The 18,646-nt window shown below is 41.3% G+C and overlaps 1 protein-coding gene across 2 annotated transcripts; it reads left to right on the top strand.

Moving 5' to 3' along the window:
• Positions 1–1,937: 1,937 nt before the first annotated feature.
• On the top strand, positions 1,938–17,788 carry LOC134469338 (ankyrin repeat and SOCS box protein 2-like). Of its 2 annotated transcripts, XM_063223533.1 has the most exons (10): positions 1,938–2,558; positions 5,539–5,866; positions 6,298–6,384; positions 8,559–8,731; positions 8,956–9,111; positions 9,322–9,567; positions 9,954–10,125; positions 13,480–14,053; positions 15,524–15,677; positions 16,547–17,788. In XM_063223533.1, exons 2-10 carry the CDS (start codon positions 5,568–5,570, stop codon positions 16,687–16,689), a joined length of 2,004 nt encoding a protein of 667 aa, XP_063079603.1. In that variant the 5' UTR covers positions 1,938–2,558; positions 5,539–5,567; the 3' UTR covers positions 16,690–17,788. The 2 variants fall into 2 exon arrangements, with proteins under 2 accessions (XP_063079603.1, XP_063079605.1); XM_063223535.1 differs by lacking the exons at positions 1,938–2,558; positions 8,559–8,731 and having other exon boundaries at positions 5,563–5,866.
• Positions 17,789–18,646: the final 858 nt, after the last annotated feature.

Raw genomic sequence — 18,646 nt, 5'->3', positions numbered from 1 at the left:
CCTCTCATAAGCCAAGCATGGTAGTGGGACTGACATGGTTTGGGGATGCATGAATGCTGTCAACATTGGCAATCTGAAACACACCTAAAAGAAACATGCATGTCAACATGCACTGTGATTACTGAAGCAGATCATGATATTCTCCATAGGATTGCATTCAAATCTCACACCAATCTATTTAAGCCAGATGCAGACTCAACATTTAAAAGTTCAATGCATAGAAAGGTAGAAACGCACACTGATGACCTCCCTTGTCATCCCTTTTCATTTCGTTTCATTTCAAGACGATTCGAGCCAACATAGCCCCTTCTCTACCGGATTTTAATCTGGGGTGTACTCACTTTTGTGAGTACATGTTCAAACATTAATGGCTGTATTTTGTTTTTTTCTGAGTGAACAAGAAATTTAAGAGGTTAAATATGTTGTTAAAAGGTCACTAATCATTGTCTCAAAGTTACATTTCTGTAATGCTTTCCTATGAAAGGATATACTCAAAAATCTGCAAAACTGTGAGGGGTGTATTCACTTTCGTGATATACTGTACATTGCACCTTTGGCGGACGTTAAGGAAACTGCTAACACCATACATGAACTTGTGACACTGACTGAAGGAAAAGCGCCCAACGCAGCAAAATGTATTATCGAAAAACGGAATTTAATTGAATTCTTGAATCATCTCACCCTGAAATTCTATGTCAATGATTTACAGTATTTTACTGTAATATACACAGCACACAACCACACTGTCCAGGTGTAACATAAACTACTGTGTTACTATGGTATTATTTGTTCATTTAGATATTATTGGGACTTCACATTATCTTACTGTTCATGTATTATGACTTGTATTTAGTCAAGTTATTTAAGGCAGCTCCTTTGAAACTCATTCATTCTTCAAATGCCTGCGATTGCCATCTAGCTGCAATACCACCCCTACAACTTCAGTCACTGACCATCCTCATTGGTGTTTGGTCATGTACGTGGCCCCTTAAAATTACTTGATGCAACACAGCAAGTATATCACATTGCACATTGCTGAGTGACCTAGTTTCAAAAAAATGAAAGTTAAATGATATGAAAACAGTTTGTGCATACGCATTCTTTTTATCTGCACAATTGTGCACGAACGAAACACAAACAATTCCAACAATTTTTGAGTTATTTGGATGATAATGGGGTGCTAAGTGACCTAAGGTCACCAACCTCTTAAAATGTAAATACCAAACGCTCATTTTGCCTGCACAATTGTGCACAAACAAACTAAAATGCTTGTATTCAAATTTTCAACATATGGGGATGCCGCCAACTTTTATCCATTGTTTTTTGGAAACCTTAGACCAATCACTTGACTCTACTTATCACTCTGCTTTAAGATTCATCACTAGAAAAAAGCATTCTACGCACCATTGTGTGTTGTATGACCTAGTAGGCTGGCCATCACTTGATTTTAGACGTCATAAACATTGGCTTTTATTCGTATACAAGGCCTTAGTTGGCCAGCTCCCCTTGTATATACAGAGCCTTTTATCTTTTAGCAGTCAAGGATACAACCTACGCTCAAGTAGCTACATTGTTTTAAATGTCCCCATGATAAAAACTGAATTTGGTAAAAATGCTTTTATTCATTGTGCCCCAACTCACTGGAATGAATTGCAGAAATCTCTTAAGCTTGCTGTTTTTATGTCTGTAGCTGAGTTTAAAACCTATCTTAATGACACTTTTAAATCTGTCTTTCTGTCTGTCTTTAAATCTGTATTTTAATCTCCTTCTAATGTTGATTTGTTCTGTTTTGTCTGTGTCCTGTCTGTAAATGTAACTGTTATGTGTGCTGCTGCCTTGGCCAGGGCTCACTTGCAAAAGAGAATTTTATTGTCAATGTGATTTTATTTCCCTGGTAAAATAAAGGTAAAATAAAAAAAAATAAAAAAAATAAAACCTAACATCCTGCCAAAAACAGAAACTTATCAAGAAGTGAACAATTCTTATAAAAATTCACAAATTCCCCCCACACTATTCTCAAAGATACAACATCCCTAATGCTTTCTTTTAGTGACAATACGCAGATGACCACGCATTATGTAGCACGAACCTTTAGGCGTTCGTCAAGTTGTTGTAGAGGTCCAATGGTATCAGATCTCCCTTGCCTTTCTAAAAACCATCTGTCACGAGTTATTATGTGTCTTAGTGATGGGACTTGAATACAGGAGTCAGATTTCTGAGTGTCTGACCACGGCCAAAACAAGGTTGAACTGTAAAGAGCCACTGTGCATTCAGGATATGATTTATGCTTGCTGGATATTGTACATGATGGCCCCTGTATCTCTTGATTTAACCCACAATGGCATTGCCAAGCGTATCATGTCAGAAGTGGGCCTAATGCCCTGGGTATGGGAAAAACGGTCATACTGTATGGCTGCTAACCTGGGATCAAAACCACCCTCCTCATCATTCAAGGGCACAGAGACTCTCATGCACACAGTCAGGAAGCAGGCTTAACAAAGGAAAGGAGCAAAGTGCAAGGGTTTAAAAAGCAATTAGTTGACTAAACTTTTTTTGGGGTGAGTAAACCTTTTGGTGAGTAAGCTTACCCATTGTTGTTTACTTTTAAACAGGCTGTCTTCTATCCTCAGGAGGCTATTGCTGTTTATAATAAAACTAACAATTTGGCATGCAATTTTTGCTATTTATTTTGCAGTATTGGAAATGATGAATTTACAGTACATGCTTTGGTTACCAACATGCACTGTATTTTTATGGTAGAAACACGGTTGAACATGCATTGTAAGCCTAGATGAATACATAACATGCAGCAATCTTAAGCAATGGATGGCTATGATGCACATGCTGAATTAGATACTGGCATGAGTGTATTTTAGGATCTGTAAGAAGTCACAGCCTTACTTTCTCCTTGACTACTTGTTTCATGTTTCATGTTGATTGTTGGCACATAAAGGAGAATTATTTGCTATTCCCTTTTTATGTGTGAAATGAAATGGATTGATTTTTGATCATTTTAACTGTGGTAGTTTTGTATGTTTACTTAATGCACTGATGCCTTTGCAAAACGTGTTATTGTTTGGATCAACTCTTTCTTGTTTATCAACTGTTTCTTCAACTTCCAACTCTGCTCAGCACCGAGGGCAACTTTGTCTTGCTTTCAATAATAAATATTTAGTGTTTTCGAAAAATGAATGTGCATTGTGTCATTTACAGAGAAAATTAGGCTTAATATTGGGGAACCGTGTCCTAATGGTTAAGGAGATGGGATTTAGATCAAAGAGTTGCAGGTTTGAACCCCACCCTTCTACTCCCTACCACACTTCATGGCTGAGGTGCCCTTGAGCAAGGAACTTAACCCCAAACTGCTCCAGAGACTCTAACCATAACAATGTCAAATCAAGTCAAAGTTTATTTATAGAGCACTTTAAAATACAGCAGAGATAGCTCATTTCAGAAGTGGGCCTAATGCCCTAGGTATGGGGGAAACAGTCATATGGCTGTCCACCTGGAATCAAAACCACCCTCCTCATCATTCAAGGGCACAGAGACTCTCATGCACACAGTCAGGAAGCAGGCTTAACAAAGGAAAGGAGCAAAGTGCAAGGGTTTAAAAAGCAATTAGTTGACTAAAACATTTAAATAAAAAAAAACTTTTTTTGGTGAGTAAACCTTTTGGTGAGTAAGCTTACTATATCCATTGTTGTTAACTTTTAAACAGGCTGTCTTCTATCCTTTACAGTGCACCAGCCTCAGGGGGCTATTGCTGTTTGTAATAAAACTATCAATTTTGCATGCAGTTTTTTGCTATTTATTTTGCAGTATTGGAAATGATGGATTTACAGTACATGCTTTGGTTACCAACGTGTACAGTATTTTTATGGTAGAAACGTACTTGAACATGCATTGTAAGCCTAGATGAATGCAAAACATGTTGATATAACATGCAGCAATCTTAAGCAATGGATGGCTATGATGCACATGCTGAATTAGATACTGGCATGAGTGTATTTTAGGATCTGTAAGAAGTCACAGCCTTACTTTCTCCTTGACTACTTGTTTCATGTTTTGTCATTGCTGATGATTGTTGGCACATAAAGGAGAATTATTTGCTATTCCCTTTTTATGTGTGAAATGAAATGGATTGATTTTTGATCATTTTAACTGTGGTAGTTTTGTATGTTTACTTAATGCACTGATGCCTTTGCAAAACGTGTTATTGTTTGGATCAACTCTTTCTTGTTTATCAACTGTTTCTTCAACTTCCAACACAGTGAAATTTGCTCAGCACCGAGGGCAACTTTGTCTTGCTTTCAATAATAAATATTTAGTGTTTTCGAAAAATGAATGTGCATTGTGTCATTTACAGAGAAAATTAGGCTTAATATTGGGGAACCGTGTCCTAATGCTCAAAGGTGCACTGTGTAAAATTGTGGACAGAGTAGGTATTGCAACTATGCTGCTCATTGGAACTGTGCTTCCTATTGCCAAATTTGATCTTGTAATGAATATTTACTTAAGTAGTAGACTAACATTTACTAGTATGACCCAAGTGCAGTAAGTTTTGCAGCCAAACAAGTCTACATATTTCTGGGAATCCTAAATGGCAGACCATGGAATTTCATGTAGGAAAAATGCAATTTTCCCTGTCATAATGAATACTTAGAATTTGATGGTGGTGGTAAGTATTCATGGAAAAGTTAACATTTGTGAATGGGCAGCATGAATTCTGGAAATCAATTCTGAAAAAAATTACACAGTGCATCTTTAAGGAGATGGAATTTAGATCAAAGGGTTGCAGGTTGGAACCCCACCCTTCTACTTGCTACCGCACTCTATGGCTGAGCTGCCCTTGAGCAACGAACCTAACATAAGGACATGTATATGTCCCCGGTTCTCTAAAGGAGGGAGAGAGGTCCGCTCAGCTGAGGACATCCACCAAACATGGTTAGGTTTCAGGTTCGATATTTAAAAATTGTTTGTAGACTACAGATGTGAAGCATCATTTCCGTGTTAGTGATGGTTGAAAATGTGCGGCCTGACTTTAGTTCTTGGTTTCGAAATGTGGCCCAGATGAAATTCTAATTGAATAGCCCTGCTCTTCCTCCACAATGGAATTCAGAGGTTTACTGGGTTCTCAAAGTAACCTTCAAGAAATAAAAACCTTGTTCTTCCCAGAGCCAATTTGTCACAGATGTTGCTCTGAGAACGTTAAGGTTCTCCAAGGTACTTTTAAGGGATGGTCCACATGGGAAAACTAAGGGTTCCTCAGGGATTATTTTTTTTACAGTGTATTATTGCTAACATTTTTCATACTTTGTAGTACATGGGGTGAAAATAAAAAAGACAAATCAATGCAAGACCAATGGAATTCATAATTTCTCAATAAAAGCAATTTTTACTATGCTTTCAGAGTTCTAAAATTAGTCATTCTACCTAGTTCAACCTGTTTTTTGTGATAAGCTGGTTCAGTGATTAGTTGAGAATAATGCAGCAAAACTTGTTGATGACGATTGTTATGAAATAGAGGATATTTTTCAGGCGCTGTTCTGCTTCTACTGAAGTTCATCATGGCTGCTGCTAGCCTTGCTAGGCCCGCAACTCTGACTTACGTTACCTATGAAGACTACACTGCCTATGGCCACTTGACTGATGATGAGCTACTGCAGTTGGCCATTGAACGCAGCCTGTCTGAAGACCAACAAGGCCCCTCGGAATACGCTCAAGCAAGTTTCATACCAGCATCCGAGCCACCCAGAGAGGAAGACATACCCACAGAAGCCAGGCAGGAGCATGCAGCCGGACAGAATGCTGCCCTGCAAACACAGAGAGCTGCAGCCGCTGGGAACCCAGAAGTCAATCCTTCCAGGTAAATGTGAAACACTGCAAGTCTGAGAACTGAAAAGACGGACTGTACCCAAACAACATTAACAACAATATCTTGCATTCAGAGAATGTTTCAGATATTTTACATCACTGTGCAGTTTTTAAACTCGACTCAAGACTTTCCAAAAATACTTATTTGCTCTTTTAAGCCATTGATGCCTAAAGCACCTGCAAAAAACGCCTGCTGAATGCCTAAGCCCTTGTTGGGACAGTTGCCCTCAGACTATATACACCTAAATATCTTGCACATAAAAACATGAAATACGTTGCATTTAAACCCTAAGACCCTCATCTTGCATTAGAATGTGTTCATTCAGCTGTATGTTCATTCCGCATACCAACATTTTTATCAAAAAAAGGGTTAGGGTCTCCAGGCACCAATGGGTTAAAAGAGCCTGACTACCCCTCCCACAGGTGTCCTCATTTTGATGCAGAAAAGGAGCTGCTACTGGAATGGAGAATACGACGTGGAGGTCTACGCGAAGCTGAAAAAAACGCCATGTAAGTGTCCTCCTTTGTGCAGATTAACGTACAGGCTCTGAAGTTTCTTTTAAAAAACTTTCACATGACTATATACACTCTCCAGCAACTTCATTAGGTACACCGTGTCTAATGTACTGGGTTGGACCTAGCCTGATAAACCAGACTAAATGTGGATGTCTAATTTAGTCTGGCCTCGATGCATAATACATCCGAAGATTGTTGATGAGAACAACCTTCCCTCAAAACCCTGCCCGCTTTGATTCAAAACACATCTTTGCGTTGTAATTGGTTTGCCAGATTCATGGCATTCTGGCTTCATTGAATCATTATGCGAGGCCAGACCCACCCGTAGACAAAACATTTTGCCGTCCAACGGGTGGCGCTGGTTCACCAGGCTAGGTTGGACCTCTTTTTGCCTTCAGAACTATGTTAACTGTCTGCAAAAATACGTACTGTAGGTAGGCTGTGGTGTTGCACCAATTCTCAATTAGTACTACGGGGCCCAAAATGTCGCAACAAAATATCCCCCACATCATTACATGACCACCATCTTGAAATGCTTATACAATGCTTATACATGCTGTTGTTGATGCCACATTCTGACCCTATACCGGTCCATCCAAGTGTTACAGCAGAAATCGAGACCAGGCAACATTTTCCAATCTTCTACAGTCCAATTTTGGTGAACCTGTGCGAATTGTAGCCTCAGTTCCTCACAGGAGTGGCACCCAGGGTGCATTCCAATATGCGACCCTTGCGTCCTCCACTTGTGCTTGTGGCCTCACCCCGCCTCCTCACCCCTCCTCTGTGGAGAAAACAAATACGTTTCCCCACTGTCAGCCTAGCCAAAGCAATTTTTGGGGTACTATTCCTCATTCACCATCCAGTTTGCAAATGAGAAAATGAGCTTTTGATGGACATTGAAATATGATGTTATTGTCAGTGATGTCATCATGACATATTACTTCCTGGTACGAGGCCACAAGCACAAGTGGAGGACACAAGGTCGCATATTGGAACGCACCCCCAGTGTGGTGTTCTGCCGCTGTAGGCTAAGCCCATCTGCCTCGAGGTTCAACATGCTGTGCATTCAGAGATGTTCTTCTGCATACCTTGGCTGTAACAAGTAGTAGGTGCGATCGACTTGTCGTCAACGCATGCATGCGCATTTAGACAGCAATGCACCCTGGATGAAAATGCTGCATGACGGTTAGATTTCCTGTCAAACTTCGAAATTTCGTCGATGTTGCGTTGACGAGGTGACATGTCACATGGTGTCAAACTATCGCGGGATGAATGCGACTGCAGTCAGATCTTGCAACCTCTGCAGTTGCTTATCCCCTTCAACACTCGTCTGCGGACTGCCTCCGAGGTCACGCGCCCATGAACTGGTTGGTCAACAACTCACTCACGTGTGTATATGGGTCTTGTCTCACACCTCTACACAAGTTTGCGCAGGTCCCCACTTCAGCTCCTCCTCACTGCCTGTCCCCCCACTCCTCACACGTGGTGTGTTAGTAGAGCAAACCGGTGCGAGCTCATCGTCTCGTTCATATTTGTGGCCGACTGTAAATGCGCTGTATTTAATAACACCCACATCGTGACAACAAGTTCTCGCTCACGCCCTTCGTCAATGTTGATCGACAGCAACGAAGTCGTATGGGGCTATTGTATCAAGAGTTACTGTCGCCTTTTCTATCAGCTCGAACCAGTCTCGCTATTCCTCTCTGACCTCTGGCATCAACAAGCCATTTTTGTTCACAAAACCACCTCTCACTGGATATCATTTTCGATGTAGCAATAGGTGTGCGTAAATATCCCAGTAGATATAGTTTCTGAAATCCTCAGACCAGCCCATCTGGCACCAATAACAATGCCACATTCAAAGTCCCTTTCTGCCCCATTGTAATGCTCACTTCGAACTGCAGCATTAAGTTGTAGCTATCAGAAATTTGCGTCAATAAGGAGTTGGACAGGTGTCGGGCCTAATAAAATGGCCGGTGAGTGTAGTGCAGATACCGTGACTTAGCAACTACACAAATTATACATTCGGTATGTATACACATTCAGGCTCTGAAGTTTCATCTTTACTTCACTTGACTATACCGTGCAGTTAATTTAGCAACTACACAGACAAAATATTCAGTTGATGATGATACCAAATACCTTCCAGTAAATTTGCTTTATTGCAGTGATGTACCGTCCTTAAGTTCAGCAATCTGGAGGAATGATGTCAGAAGAGTCAATCAAATTTTAATGACAGAACCTGCAGAGACTCTGAACAAACCAAATGCAGAGGGCTGGATACATTTGCACGAGGCTGCTTACAACAATCGTGTGGATTGTTTAAAGTTGCTTTTAAGAGGTGTGGTAACAAATAACTTTTTCCCTTTCTAATACGTACTCTTAGATATGCTGTAGGAGAGTATTGTTTATTGGCACACTCAAAATTATGGCCACAATGGGAGCTCTGAAAACCTTAATATTAAGCTGAGCCTGATGGTATTTTCCATTCTTCAGTTTCCTGAGAATTCACCTCATTTCAACTGAAGTTTGTGTTCATTTGCTCTTCACCCCTGCACATTGTAGCCTTTCCTCATCTAGTCAACATGCGCGATGACCAGAACCAGACGCCTCTTATAAAGGCTGTTGGTGAGAAAGCCATCGCCTCTGTCAACGTTCTCCTTAGGGCCGGAGGAGATCCAAACATAGCCAACGACTTAGGGGAGACATCAGTCTATAAAGGTACCAGAACTAAACCAGCGAATTGCATTTTGAACAGCTCTTCAGAGAACCTTCACAGAACCTTTTGACTTTGACATTGAAGACGTCACTGAGGGCTGTCCTTTCTTTTTTTGTTTCAGTGTAAACAGTGTCTGAGTTTTAGATTTTTCAAAGAAATGAAATGTTAGAAATAGCTCATTCTCATTTCTAACAAATGTCTTTTGCTTTCAGCTTGTGAGAAGGGCTCTGAGGAGATACTTGATGCTGTTTTAAAAGCTGGCGGGAACGCTGCCAGGGCAACCATTAAGAGAGTCGCCCCTTTGCATGAGGCAGTGAGGAGCCATAACCTCAACATGTGTAAGATGTTGGTAAAGGCTGGAGCAGAGTTGGGGATTAAGAATACATATGGACTTGAGCCGCTCTTCGTAGCCGCTCAGTGCGGATCCATCAAGGTGCTGAAATACCTTATCAAACTTGGTAAGCTGTTTTCTGAGCTACCAACTCAGGCAACCTGCATGAAAAACACACCATGGGGGACTTGTTTAACCTTCGAATGCGATCAAATGTCTGAACACATTTCATTATTGTAAAGGGGATTGTTTTGGTGTTGTTTTCCTGTTTAGTGTATGGTGAACACTAAGGTATAGAATCTAAAATCCTGGTTGTGGATTAAAATTTCTTCGAAGAACCTTTAGTTTGCCACTGTGAGGGAGCCTGTCAAAGGCTCTTGGGATACAGAGGTACTCTTGAAGGTTCCTGAAAAAAGTTCCACCGAGAAAGTTTTACAGTGTGTTAGTAGAATTTTACATGTTCATGTGGTTCACCAGCAATAACTACCATTCATTTTTGTTCATGCTTTTTAGGTGGAAATGTCAACACGCAGGCTAATGATGGGGCAACAGCTTTGTATGAAGCATCTAAAAATGGCCATGAGGAGTGTGTAAGGCTGCTGCTGTCTGAGAAAGCAGATGCAAACCAAAGAAGCAAATCGGGCTTAACTCCTCTACATGTTGCGTCAAAGAATGGACATGTGAAGTGAGTGGGTTAAGAGAGTTGGTCAGTTTAATTTAGACTTAGACTTCTTTATTGTCCATTAAACTTACATGAAATGGAAAATTTGCTTTCGTGGTGGCTCAAGACACACATGACAAACACACATCACAGTCAACACAATAAAGAATAAATATGTCTATATGCGTATGTAACCGAGTGGGGTTACTAAGATTAAAGATTTTTAAGAAATTAGGTTTTAGAAGGTGACTACGCCAGTCTCGTTAAAGGGTGAGACAACCCAGATGTTAAAAACACAATTTTCCCCGACAGGTTCTAGATGACAAAGGATGACACAGCTGTTGCACATACAATAGTTTTTATTTTCTTCTGCTTTCAGTCTTATTTGTATTCAAAATGTGCAGGCAGTTCACTTGAGTTTATATACACAAACAGAGTTTTAACTCCACTGAAGTCAATACAGATAGATATCGTGAAACAGTGACGGCTGAAGTGCGAGAGCACTGAGTAGGCTAGTACAGGTAATTTACTGAGTGTGTTACCTACACACTGCACTGTGAATGCCAAAGAACACTGCAATCAAAACTGTACACACAAAACATAATCAAAATAAACAAAAGAAGTCACAGCACACTGAAATGATTCACAGTGAAGAGGTAGCCTATGTTTATCAAATCAGGCCTCTTGGCAGAGAGTTTACTATACCACTCAGGGGATCTACACCTCACCAACAAGTTTACACAATGATACTACTAATCTCAACCAGCCAGTCTCCAATCACTCATCCCTTGTCCAAGGGGTGGGTGATTGGAGCTGACCGTGTCAGACCGTATGGCTGAAAGACGAAGGCGTCGCGCACCTGCGCAAAGAACAACAACCTGCCACTACTAAGAGAGCTCGTGGTGGTAAAAGGGAAAATAACAAACACAAACACCGGGAAAAGACGACGGCGTCCCCCACCCCAGCCCATTAACAATATGTGCGCAACCTAGAAAGCACAAGACAGACTGGGTTAATGCCAGGGAAATGCCATTATCAATGTGCAAGGTGTGGCGTGAAAACCACAGGCACAGAGTGACGGCAAATTAGAAATTACCTTAAGTTGCAAGTGGGAAGCACCGAGCTGAGCCTGGAAGTCTACGGTTGACCCTCGCTTCACCATGTAATGCTGCAGTGAAACAACATCACGTTAGCCACAGTACAATCATAATTGAGTATCGCCAGGTGCACAGTGCAGAAGGGCTTACCTTCAAGCCGGTTAGGCTACACGCAGCAACCTGGCGTCCGCATTTCAGCTGCGCTCTAGTGCGCGCTCCAGTATGGGTCCAGAACCCATCATCACCTACTGCACCCAGCGTATAGGGCTCCTCCAAGAGCCAACCGGTACCGAGGTTAGCCACACCTGGCTAACAGCCAACATAGTAGGCAATTTATACTAACCGGAAGGGCTCCGTCCTCGCCCACACGGGCAGCTGTTTTCAATTACAACATTCACACTAACAGGGGACCCAGTGAGTAGGATCCAGGTAGACTTGGTGAGCCTTCTTTGTTGAGCCTGTGTGTGCAAGTGTGAAAATTGCAGCTGTTTATATCCAATGATCTTTCCAGCCTGGTTGACGATCTGTGCCAGTTTGTTCTTTTGTTTGACAGAGAGGTACCCATACCATGACACGATGTTGAATGTCAGCACACTCTCTGTCACTGACCTGTAGACCATAGACATAGTGCGCTGACTGGTGTTGAGGCCCCTGAGTTTCCTCAGGAGAGCCAGGCGCTGTCTACCTTTTTTAAATGTGTAGTCCACTTGCAATTGGAGCTGACTGTCTGTAACTGTCCCAAGGTATTTAAACCGTGTCACCTGCTCCACCTCCTGACCCTTCATGCTGATGGGCCTGAAGTTGTGCCCAGAATCTTTCTTGCCTCCTTTCTGGCTGGTTCCCAGCCACATCTCCTTGGTTTTGGAGACATTGAGATCCATGAAGCTGCTGTCAAACCATGCAGATTGGGTGTTGATGAACTGTAGGTAGGGGGAGCTGTCTGTCTCCGAAAGGCAGGCAATTAAGGCCATGTCATCTGCATACTTGATGAGGGAGAGGTCATCAGTGTGGCATTGTAGCTCATTGGTGTATATGGAGAAGAGCAGGGGTGATAACACACATCCTTGAGGAACGCCGGTGTTGAGGACCAGAGAGTCAGAGAGGCAATTCTTGATGCACACACGATGGGGTCGGTCCCTCAAGAAGTCCCTGATGAGGACGACCAGGCCAGAACTGACTTTCAGGTCACAAAGGCGCTGTAGAAGGAGGTGTGGTTGCACCATGTTAAAGGCAGATGAGAAATCCATGTAAATAATTGATTTGAGGGACTTTGATTTGAATGATTTGAAGAGCTTCTAGTTCCCAAAATCCCATAAATGCAACTTTCATGCTTTTTTTTTCATTTTAAAGGGTAACTTCAACAAAGACGTTTTTGCACACCTCTGTAGTTGGGCAGTTGTGTAGGATGTTATTCCAGTGGGGTTGTCATTCAAGTGTAAAGAAATCCCGCACACTGTCCATTCCACCAACAAACTTAAATACAATGTTTCGGTCACTTTACCTCGGATGACCGAAACGTTGTATTAAAGTTTGTTGGTGGAATGGACAGTGTGCAGGATTTCTTTAAACTTGAAAGGGTAACTTTTGCCAATTTCGACATGCAGCTGTAATGCTCACACTACCCTGGACTTGTCAGTACCTGAGAATTTATATTTTTCTTCAGCCTTTTCCGAGAACCTGGTCATTGTAATAGGGGCAGGTTTTTGTTTAAATTAAACAAAAAAATCTTGATTTATTCCCAAAAACTTCCAAAAGGTTATGCAACATCAGCAGAACACTAGCAAACAGTGATACCTTTGGGATAATATTTGGAGTAGGCCCATGTTAAGAAAGTTTTTAATATAAACAAAATCTGCCCCATTGGAATAGCTCAGATCTCGGAAAGGGCTGAGTTGGAAAAATTCAGCATTACCGAGTACTGACAAGTCAAGGGTAGCGTGAGCAATACAACAGCATATTGAAATTGGCAGCAGTTATCCTTTAAGGTAGCAACAGGGCAATTGGAATGGTGTTGATCTTGTTTTTTCTTTACCAAGCAGCCAAATTAACATTGACATAATATTATAATTTTTTTCCTTATTTTTTTTATGCATAATTCACCGCTTGCAAATTGTTGTATTGCTTAGAAATTCACGACCAGCCTACAGATTTATTCTTTATTAAAGATTGATGTGTATTCTATTATCTATTATTGTATATTGTTTATCATTGTCTCTTTTTTGGTGTACAGTGTTATCAGTGTTAGCACTAATTCTACATATATTTTCCCTCCAAACTGCAGTGTGGTTTTGCAACTGATTCCTCGAACCAGCAGAACTAAGATACAGCTCAGCAGCATCAGCCCACTGCATCTCGCAGCCGAATGCAACCAAGACGAGGTCCTGGAGATTCTCATCCGAGAAGGCTTTGACGTCAACCAACAGCTGTCTCCCGAACACTCAAAGATGTACGAGGACCGTCGCACCACGGCACTGTACTTCGCTGTGCGGGGAGGCAACGTGGAGGCTGCCTCCATGCTGCTCGAGGCCGGCGCAGACCCAAACCTGGACCTCTTCAACCCTCTCCTGGTCGCCGTGAGAAAAGGCAACGTGGAGATGGCGTCTCTGCTGATTGAACATGGTGGAAATGTGAACGCTTCCATGCCAACGCAACCGACCACCTTCCCGGCTGCTATGCTCTTCTGCATAAAGCACAGAAGTATGTCTAAGACACTGCTGGACAACGGGCTGGATGCTGACGCCTGCTTTGACTGTGTCTATGGGAACAACACGCATCCTCCAGTTAAGACAAACCGCTCCTCTAGGGATGATCCGTACCTGCGTGGGCTGGCAGTGCCTCTTGGTTCAACAGCACAGGTTATTTTTTTTATTTTTTTTTATTTTTGGGCCTTAATTAGATACGGCAGTAGAGAACAGACAAGAAATGGTTAGGAGAGAGAAATGGAGTAGGGTTGGAAAATGACCCAGGACGGATTCGCAAATGGTTCTAAATTGTCAATGTGCCCGTATAGTACACTATATATTTGTACATATACAGTATGGCATGTAAGTGAGTACACCCTCCACATGTTTTGCAGATTTGTGAGTATATCTTTTCATAGGAGAGCATTAAAGAAATGTCCTTTTGACACAATGATTGGTGACCTTTTAACAACATATATAACCACTTAAATTTCTTGTTCACTCAGAAAAAATCAAAATACAGCCATTAATGTTTGAACATTGCTCACAAAAGTGAGTACACCCCAGATTAGATTCCGGTAGAGAAGGGGCCATGTTGGCTTGAATCACCTCGAAATGAAAAGGGATTAAAAGGCAGGTCATCGGTGTGAGTTTCAACCTTTCTTTACATTGAACTTTTACATTTTGAGTCTGCACCGGGCGTAAATAGATCGGTGTGAGATTTTAATGCAATCCTATGGAGAGTATAATGATCTGCTTCAGTAGTCACAGTGCATGTTGACATGCATGTTTCCTTTAGGTGTAATTCAGATTACCAATGTTGACAGCATTCATGCATCCCCAAAACATGTCAGTCCCACTACCATGCTTGAATATTGAGAGGATTAACGTTTTTTGTAAAACTCACTTGTTTATCACCGCACATGCTTGACACCATCTAAAGCAAATTTGTTTATCTTGGTCTCAAGAGAGATGAACAGACCAAGGATATGGATCACTGGAATCATGTTATGTGCTCTGAAGAGACCAAAACAAACAAATTTATAGTCCTCTATTTCGATGTGCTGACAACCTCTTTTCAGTTTTAGAATAATTTGTTAAAAAGTTATATACTGTAGAAAATGCCCGAAAGGGTTGCTAATTTCTGTCTATACAGAAATGTCACATAACATTCGAATATTAAATAACCCCCAATATGATCTGTTTTCAAGTGACGGAAAGATATTAAGTAACTGTTTTTTGCAAACACATTTATTTTGTGTTGGAAGTAAATACCCAATAGGCTATTACATATTATTCTATTGCCATTGTGCCATTTGACATTTTGAGGGGCAACCAGACATTCATTTTGTTAAAAGATTAAGATTATTAAGAATAATGTATTGAAACATTTTATCTTTTCTCATAATGTGAACCTTTATTTGTTACTGATCCGTAAATAAGAGTTTTAGAAAGCGCATTTCAAAACTCTGGGTCTGTAGCCTAGTCCTTTAGCAATGATGCTGGTGACTTCTTTGGTAGTCGTACAAGGATGGTGGCTTTTAAATTTGCTGTTTGTGTCATAGGTGATACTATGTCATTATAGATGATATATACAACCCATCAATTTTGCGAATGGTTTATTAAGTTATTTTTTCTCTCTAGTTTTGTGAGGTGATGGCAGATCCTGTCAACTTGCCTTGGCTGGGAACGATAATCGATATGCTCTTAGATTACACTGGTCACGTGAAACTCTGTTCAAGACTCTCAAACCTCCTGGACAGCATCAGTGATGGCCAATACATCAAGGATAAAGCAAGTAAGTTGAATTGTATTTATACTGCTTTACCCCTTTAGTTGCACTACATCTAAGACACAACAGATGAACACCATATCAATTTACTCTGAACTCTGTAGTATAAGGGGTCTTACACACTAGGGCGGTAAAGCGTCGCGGAACGGCCGCGATTTTTACCGGCGTCGGTGAATATACATTGAACATATCTGTCCATACATACCTATCCGCTCAGCTTTGGTATGTTTGATGCCTAAGAAGTTTTATAGGGACACCCTCTTTCTTTATATTTGTATTATATTTTATTATTTGGGTAGCTTAAGTCCCTACTGCTATTGGGGTCCTGGGTAATGGCTAGTCCAGTGGTTTTCAAAGTGGGGGCCGGGGACCACTGGGGGGGCCGCGAGGGGGTGCTAGGGGGGTCGCGAAAGTTGGTAGGAAATAATCAAATAAATTATTGAAGAAATTGAATAACTAATGTACACCAAAATAAACCAAAAATGAGCTAAACAATATTCCCATTAGTTAATTGTATATATCCTAGTGGGGCACTGACTCTCAGGGGTTGCACAGGAAAAGTAGTGCGGCACGACCCATATAAAGGGGGCCTTGGCTGGAATCTACCAGGGTATGGGGGGCCTTTGCACGGTTACGTTTGAGAACCCCTGGGCTAGTCACTCCACAGTCCACACCCTCCATCACTACACCACCCTTCCCCTTTAGTAACACCTTTCCCATTTAGCACCACAGCTCACATCAGCCCACCTTCCCCTGACAGAATTATAAACCAGTTGTTTGTTGAGTCCTACTCAGGAAGATGAGTTAAGTTTACGCACAAGCAATGTCGTAATATTTATTTCGCCAAATTGAACACATTTCTTTGCAAATTTCAGATCCACCGCTCGCCCTTCTACAACTGTGCCGCCTACATGTCCGCAAGCAAGTGGGACGACAGCGACTGAGGCAAATGATCTCGCTGCCTCTGCCCGAACGTCTCATCAGACTGCTGTTTTACAACAATTCAGAGTGGGAGTGAAGCTGCTTTGAATAGTCAGTATATTTGTCTGGTTTGGAGGAGTGCAGCTACACGAAGCAGTTGTTTTTGAATGCCTCACATTTGCCATGTATGTAGAATACTATAGAGCTCGCAAGTGGGTGATGTCACGTTGTATGCGGCGGATTAGCATTTTAACTGCATCCGGTTTGTAAAGAAATTCCCACAATACCAGCCATAGGGATACTCGTTGAACAAAAGTACAAGGCGTTAACAACCGGCAATCACGTGTCATCGCATTCTTTCCTTATTAACAAAAGGTACAACACAACCAGAAACGAAACATAACTATAATAAAATAATGTTGCTATCCCCTAATCGGGAATTTTTGAGAACCAACTCTCACATCTCGCGTGAGCTCAAACCAGTTCCTGTTGCAAGGACTAATCAAGTAAGCAGACTTCATCTCGATGTTAATTTTTGAAATTAAACCAAGGCAATCAGACTTAATGCAGTTTATGGCATTCTTTGACTTTTATTAAAAGAGTGTTGTGAGGAGTTAAAAACAACATGTATCAGGGCGTGTTGAGAGATATTTTCCAAAGTCTCGTACGGGAGTATAGTGTATGATGGTTACCATGGATTACCATGGATACAGCCAGTGGCATTTGATATAAATCTCCCTCGTGTAGTCTGCCAGTTTCCCGCTTTAGCATGTTGATAGCAACATCGTAGGACTTGCTATGGCAAGCCCGCTTAACTCACTGACTGCCTTTGACGAATTCCACCGTCTTTTCGAAATGTGACGCACCATGCCTTTGACAAATTCCACCGTCAATTACGTTTTTTTTTGCAGCTATGCCTTGGTGGACATCTCTCCTATCATGTGTAAAAAATTTCAAGCCTCTACGCATTTAGGAACTGATCCTGTAGGTGGCAGAAGTGTCATTGTGGATAGTCAGGAGATGAGCTCAGATCTCATGAAAGGGGAAATGTCAAGCAAAAATCAGCATCACAATAATAATCTCATCATGAGTAGCATAACAAAATAATTTCTTGAAAGTAAAGCACCTGGGACAATAGTCTACTTTCTTGCCCACTGGTTTCAACACAAGTAGCCTACTGAATTCAGTGACCGAGCCTGGCAAAAAAAAACATCCCTCATCTCATTCCTAATAGTAAAGTGCTGTTTTTTGTGTGTACCTAGGTGCAAAAGTGTGACCATGCTTAGCTAAAGCAGATCAACAGATTTTGACCAGATGCCCAGAATCTGGAGCATCAGTGGCCATAAACCCAAAGATTATGACCAATATGACCAATTAGGGCTATTGACCAATGGCGTCTCATAAGAATGGCGATTTCACCTTTGACCCCAGTAGGTGTGACTTAAATAAACTTAGTTACCCAAAATGCCACCGCCCAGTGCAGGTACCCAAAGCGCACCACTAGAGGGAGACGCAATGGATACCCATCATTCTAACTTTACAACAATTACGCACGTTCCAGCAATCAAAACAAAACAAAAATACAAATAGAAAATTATTTCAATGTTCATGTCTTAGTGTCTCAGTCTTCAATAGACAACCAAAAAGAGGGTTTCAAACCCCAACAAAAAAGTATTTACAAGTTGGAACATCACTTTAAGAAAAAAGAGCTAAGAGAGACCTCAATTCCCATATATTTTAAGTCTGTTGTGTTGTGTTTCAACAGGTTAAAATGTCTGGCCACTGATGATTTCACGTCACAGTTGCGTATAGACGATTTATGTTCGCAGATCCTTGTTTTTAATAGCCATTTGGTTTTCCCCACGTAATATAGATTGCATGGACATTTAAGCAGATAAACTATGTGAGTCATGTTACACGTTATCCTGCCCTTTGCAGCGTACATTTTCCCTATATTGTGGTGCGTGAATGTGTCACTTAGTTTTCAGTATCGCGTAACAATGTACACAGTTATGACTATATCATCCTCTGTGAAATGTATAGTCAACAAACAT

The sequence above is a fragment of the Engraulis encrasicolus genome, chromosome 18, assembly GCF_034702125.1.
Source record: "Engraulis encrasicolus isolate BLACKSEA-1 chromosome 18, IST_EnEncr_1.0, whole genome shotgun sequence".
Classification (NCBI taxonomy): domain Eukaryota; kingdom Metazoa; phylum Chordata; class Actinopteri; order Clupeiformes; family Engraulidae; genus Engraulis; species Engraulis encrasicolus.
The sequence above is the reverse complement of the archived record's forward strand: the minus strand, read 5'-3'. Positions and strand labels throughout refer to the sequence as shown.

Bases quoted from the DNA above. Each gene is read 5' to 3' on its own strand.
- LOC134469338 (XM_063223533.1), top strand. From the start codon at position 5,568: ATGGCTGCTGCTAGCCTTGCTAGGCCCGCAACTCTGACTTACGTTACC. The intron at 5,867-6,297 runs GTAAATGTGAAA...CCCCTCCCACAG, and splicing joins CCAGAAGTCAATCCTTCCAG to GTGTCCTCATTTTGATGCAG. The intron at 6,385-8,558 runs GTAAGTGTCCTC...GCTTTATTGCAG, and splicing joins GAAGCTGAAAAAAACGCCAT to TGATGTACCGTCCTTAAGTT.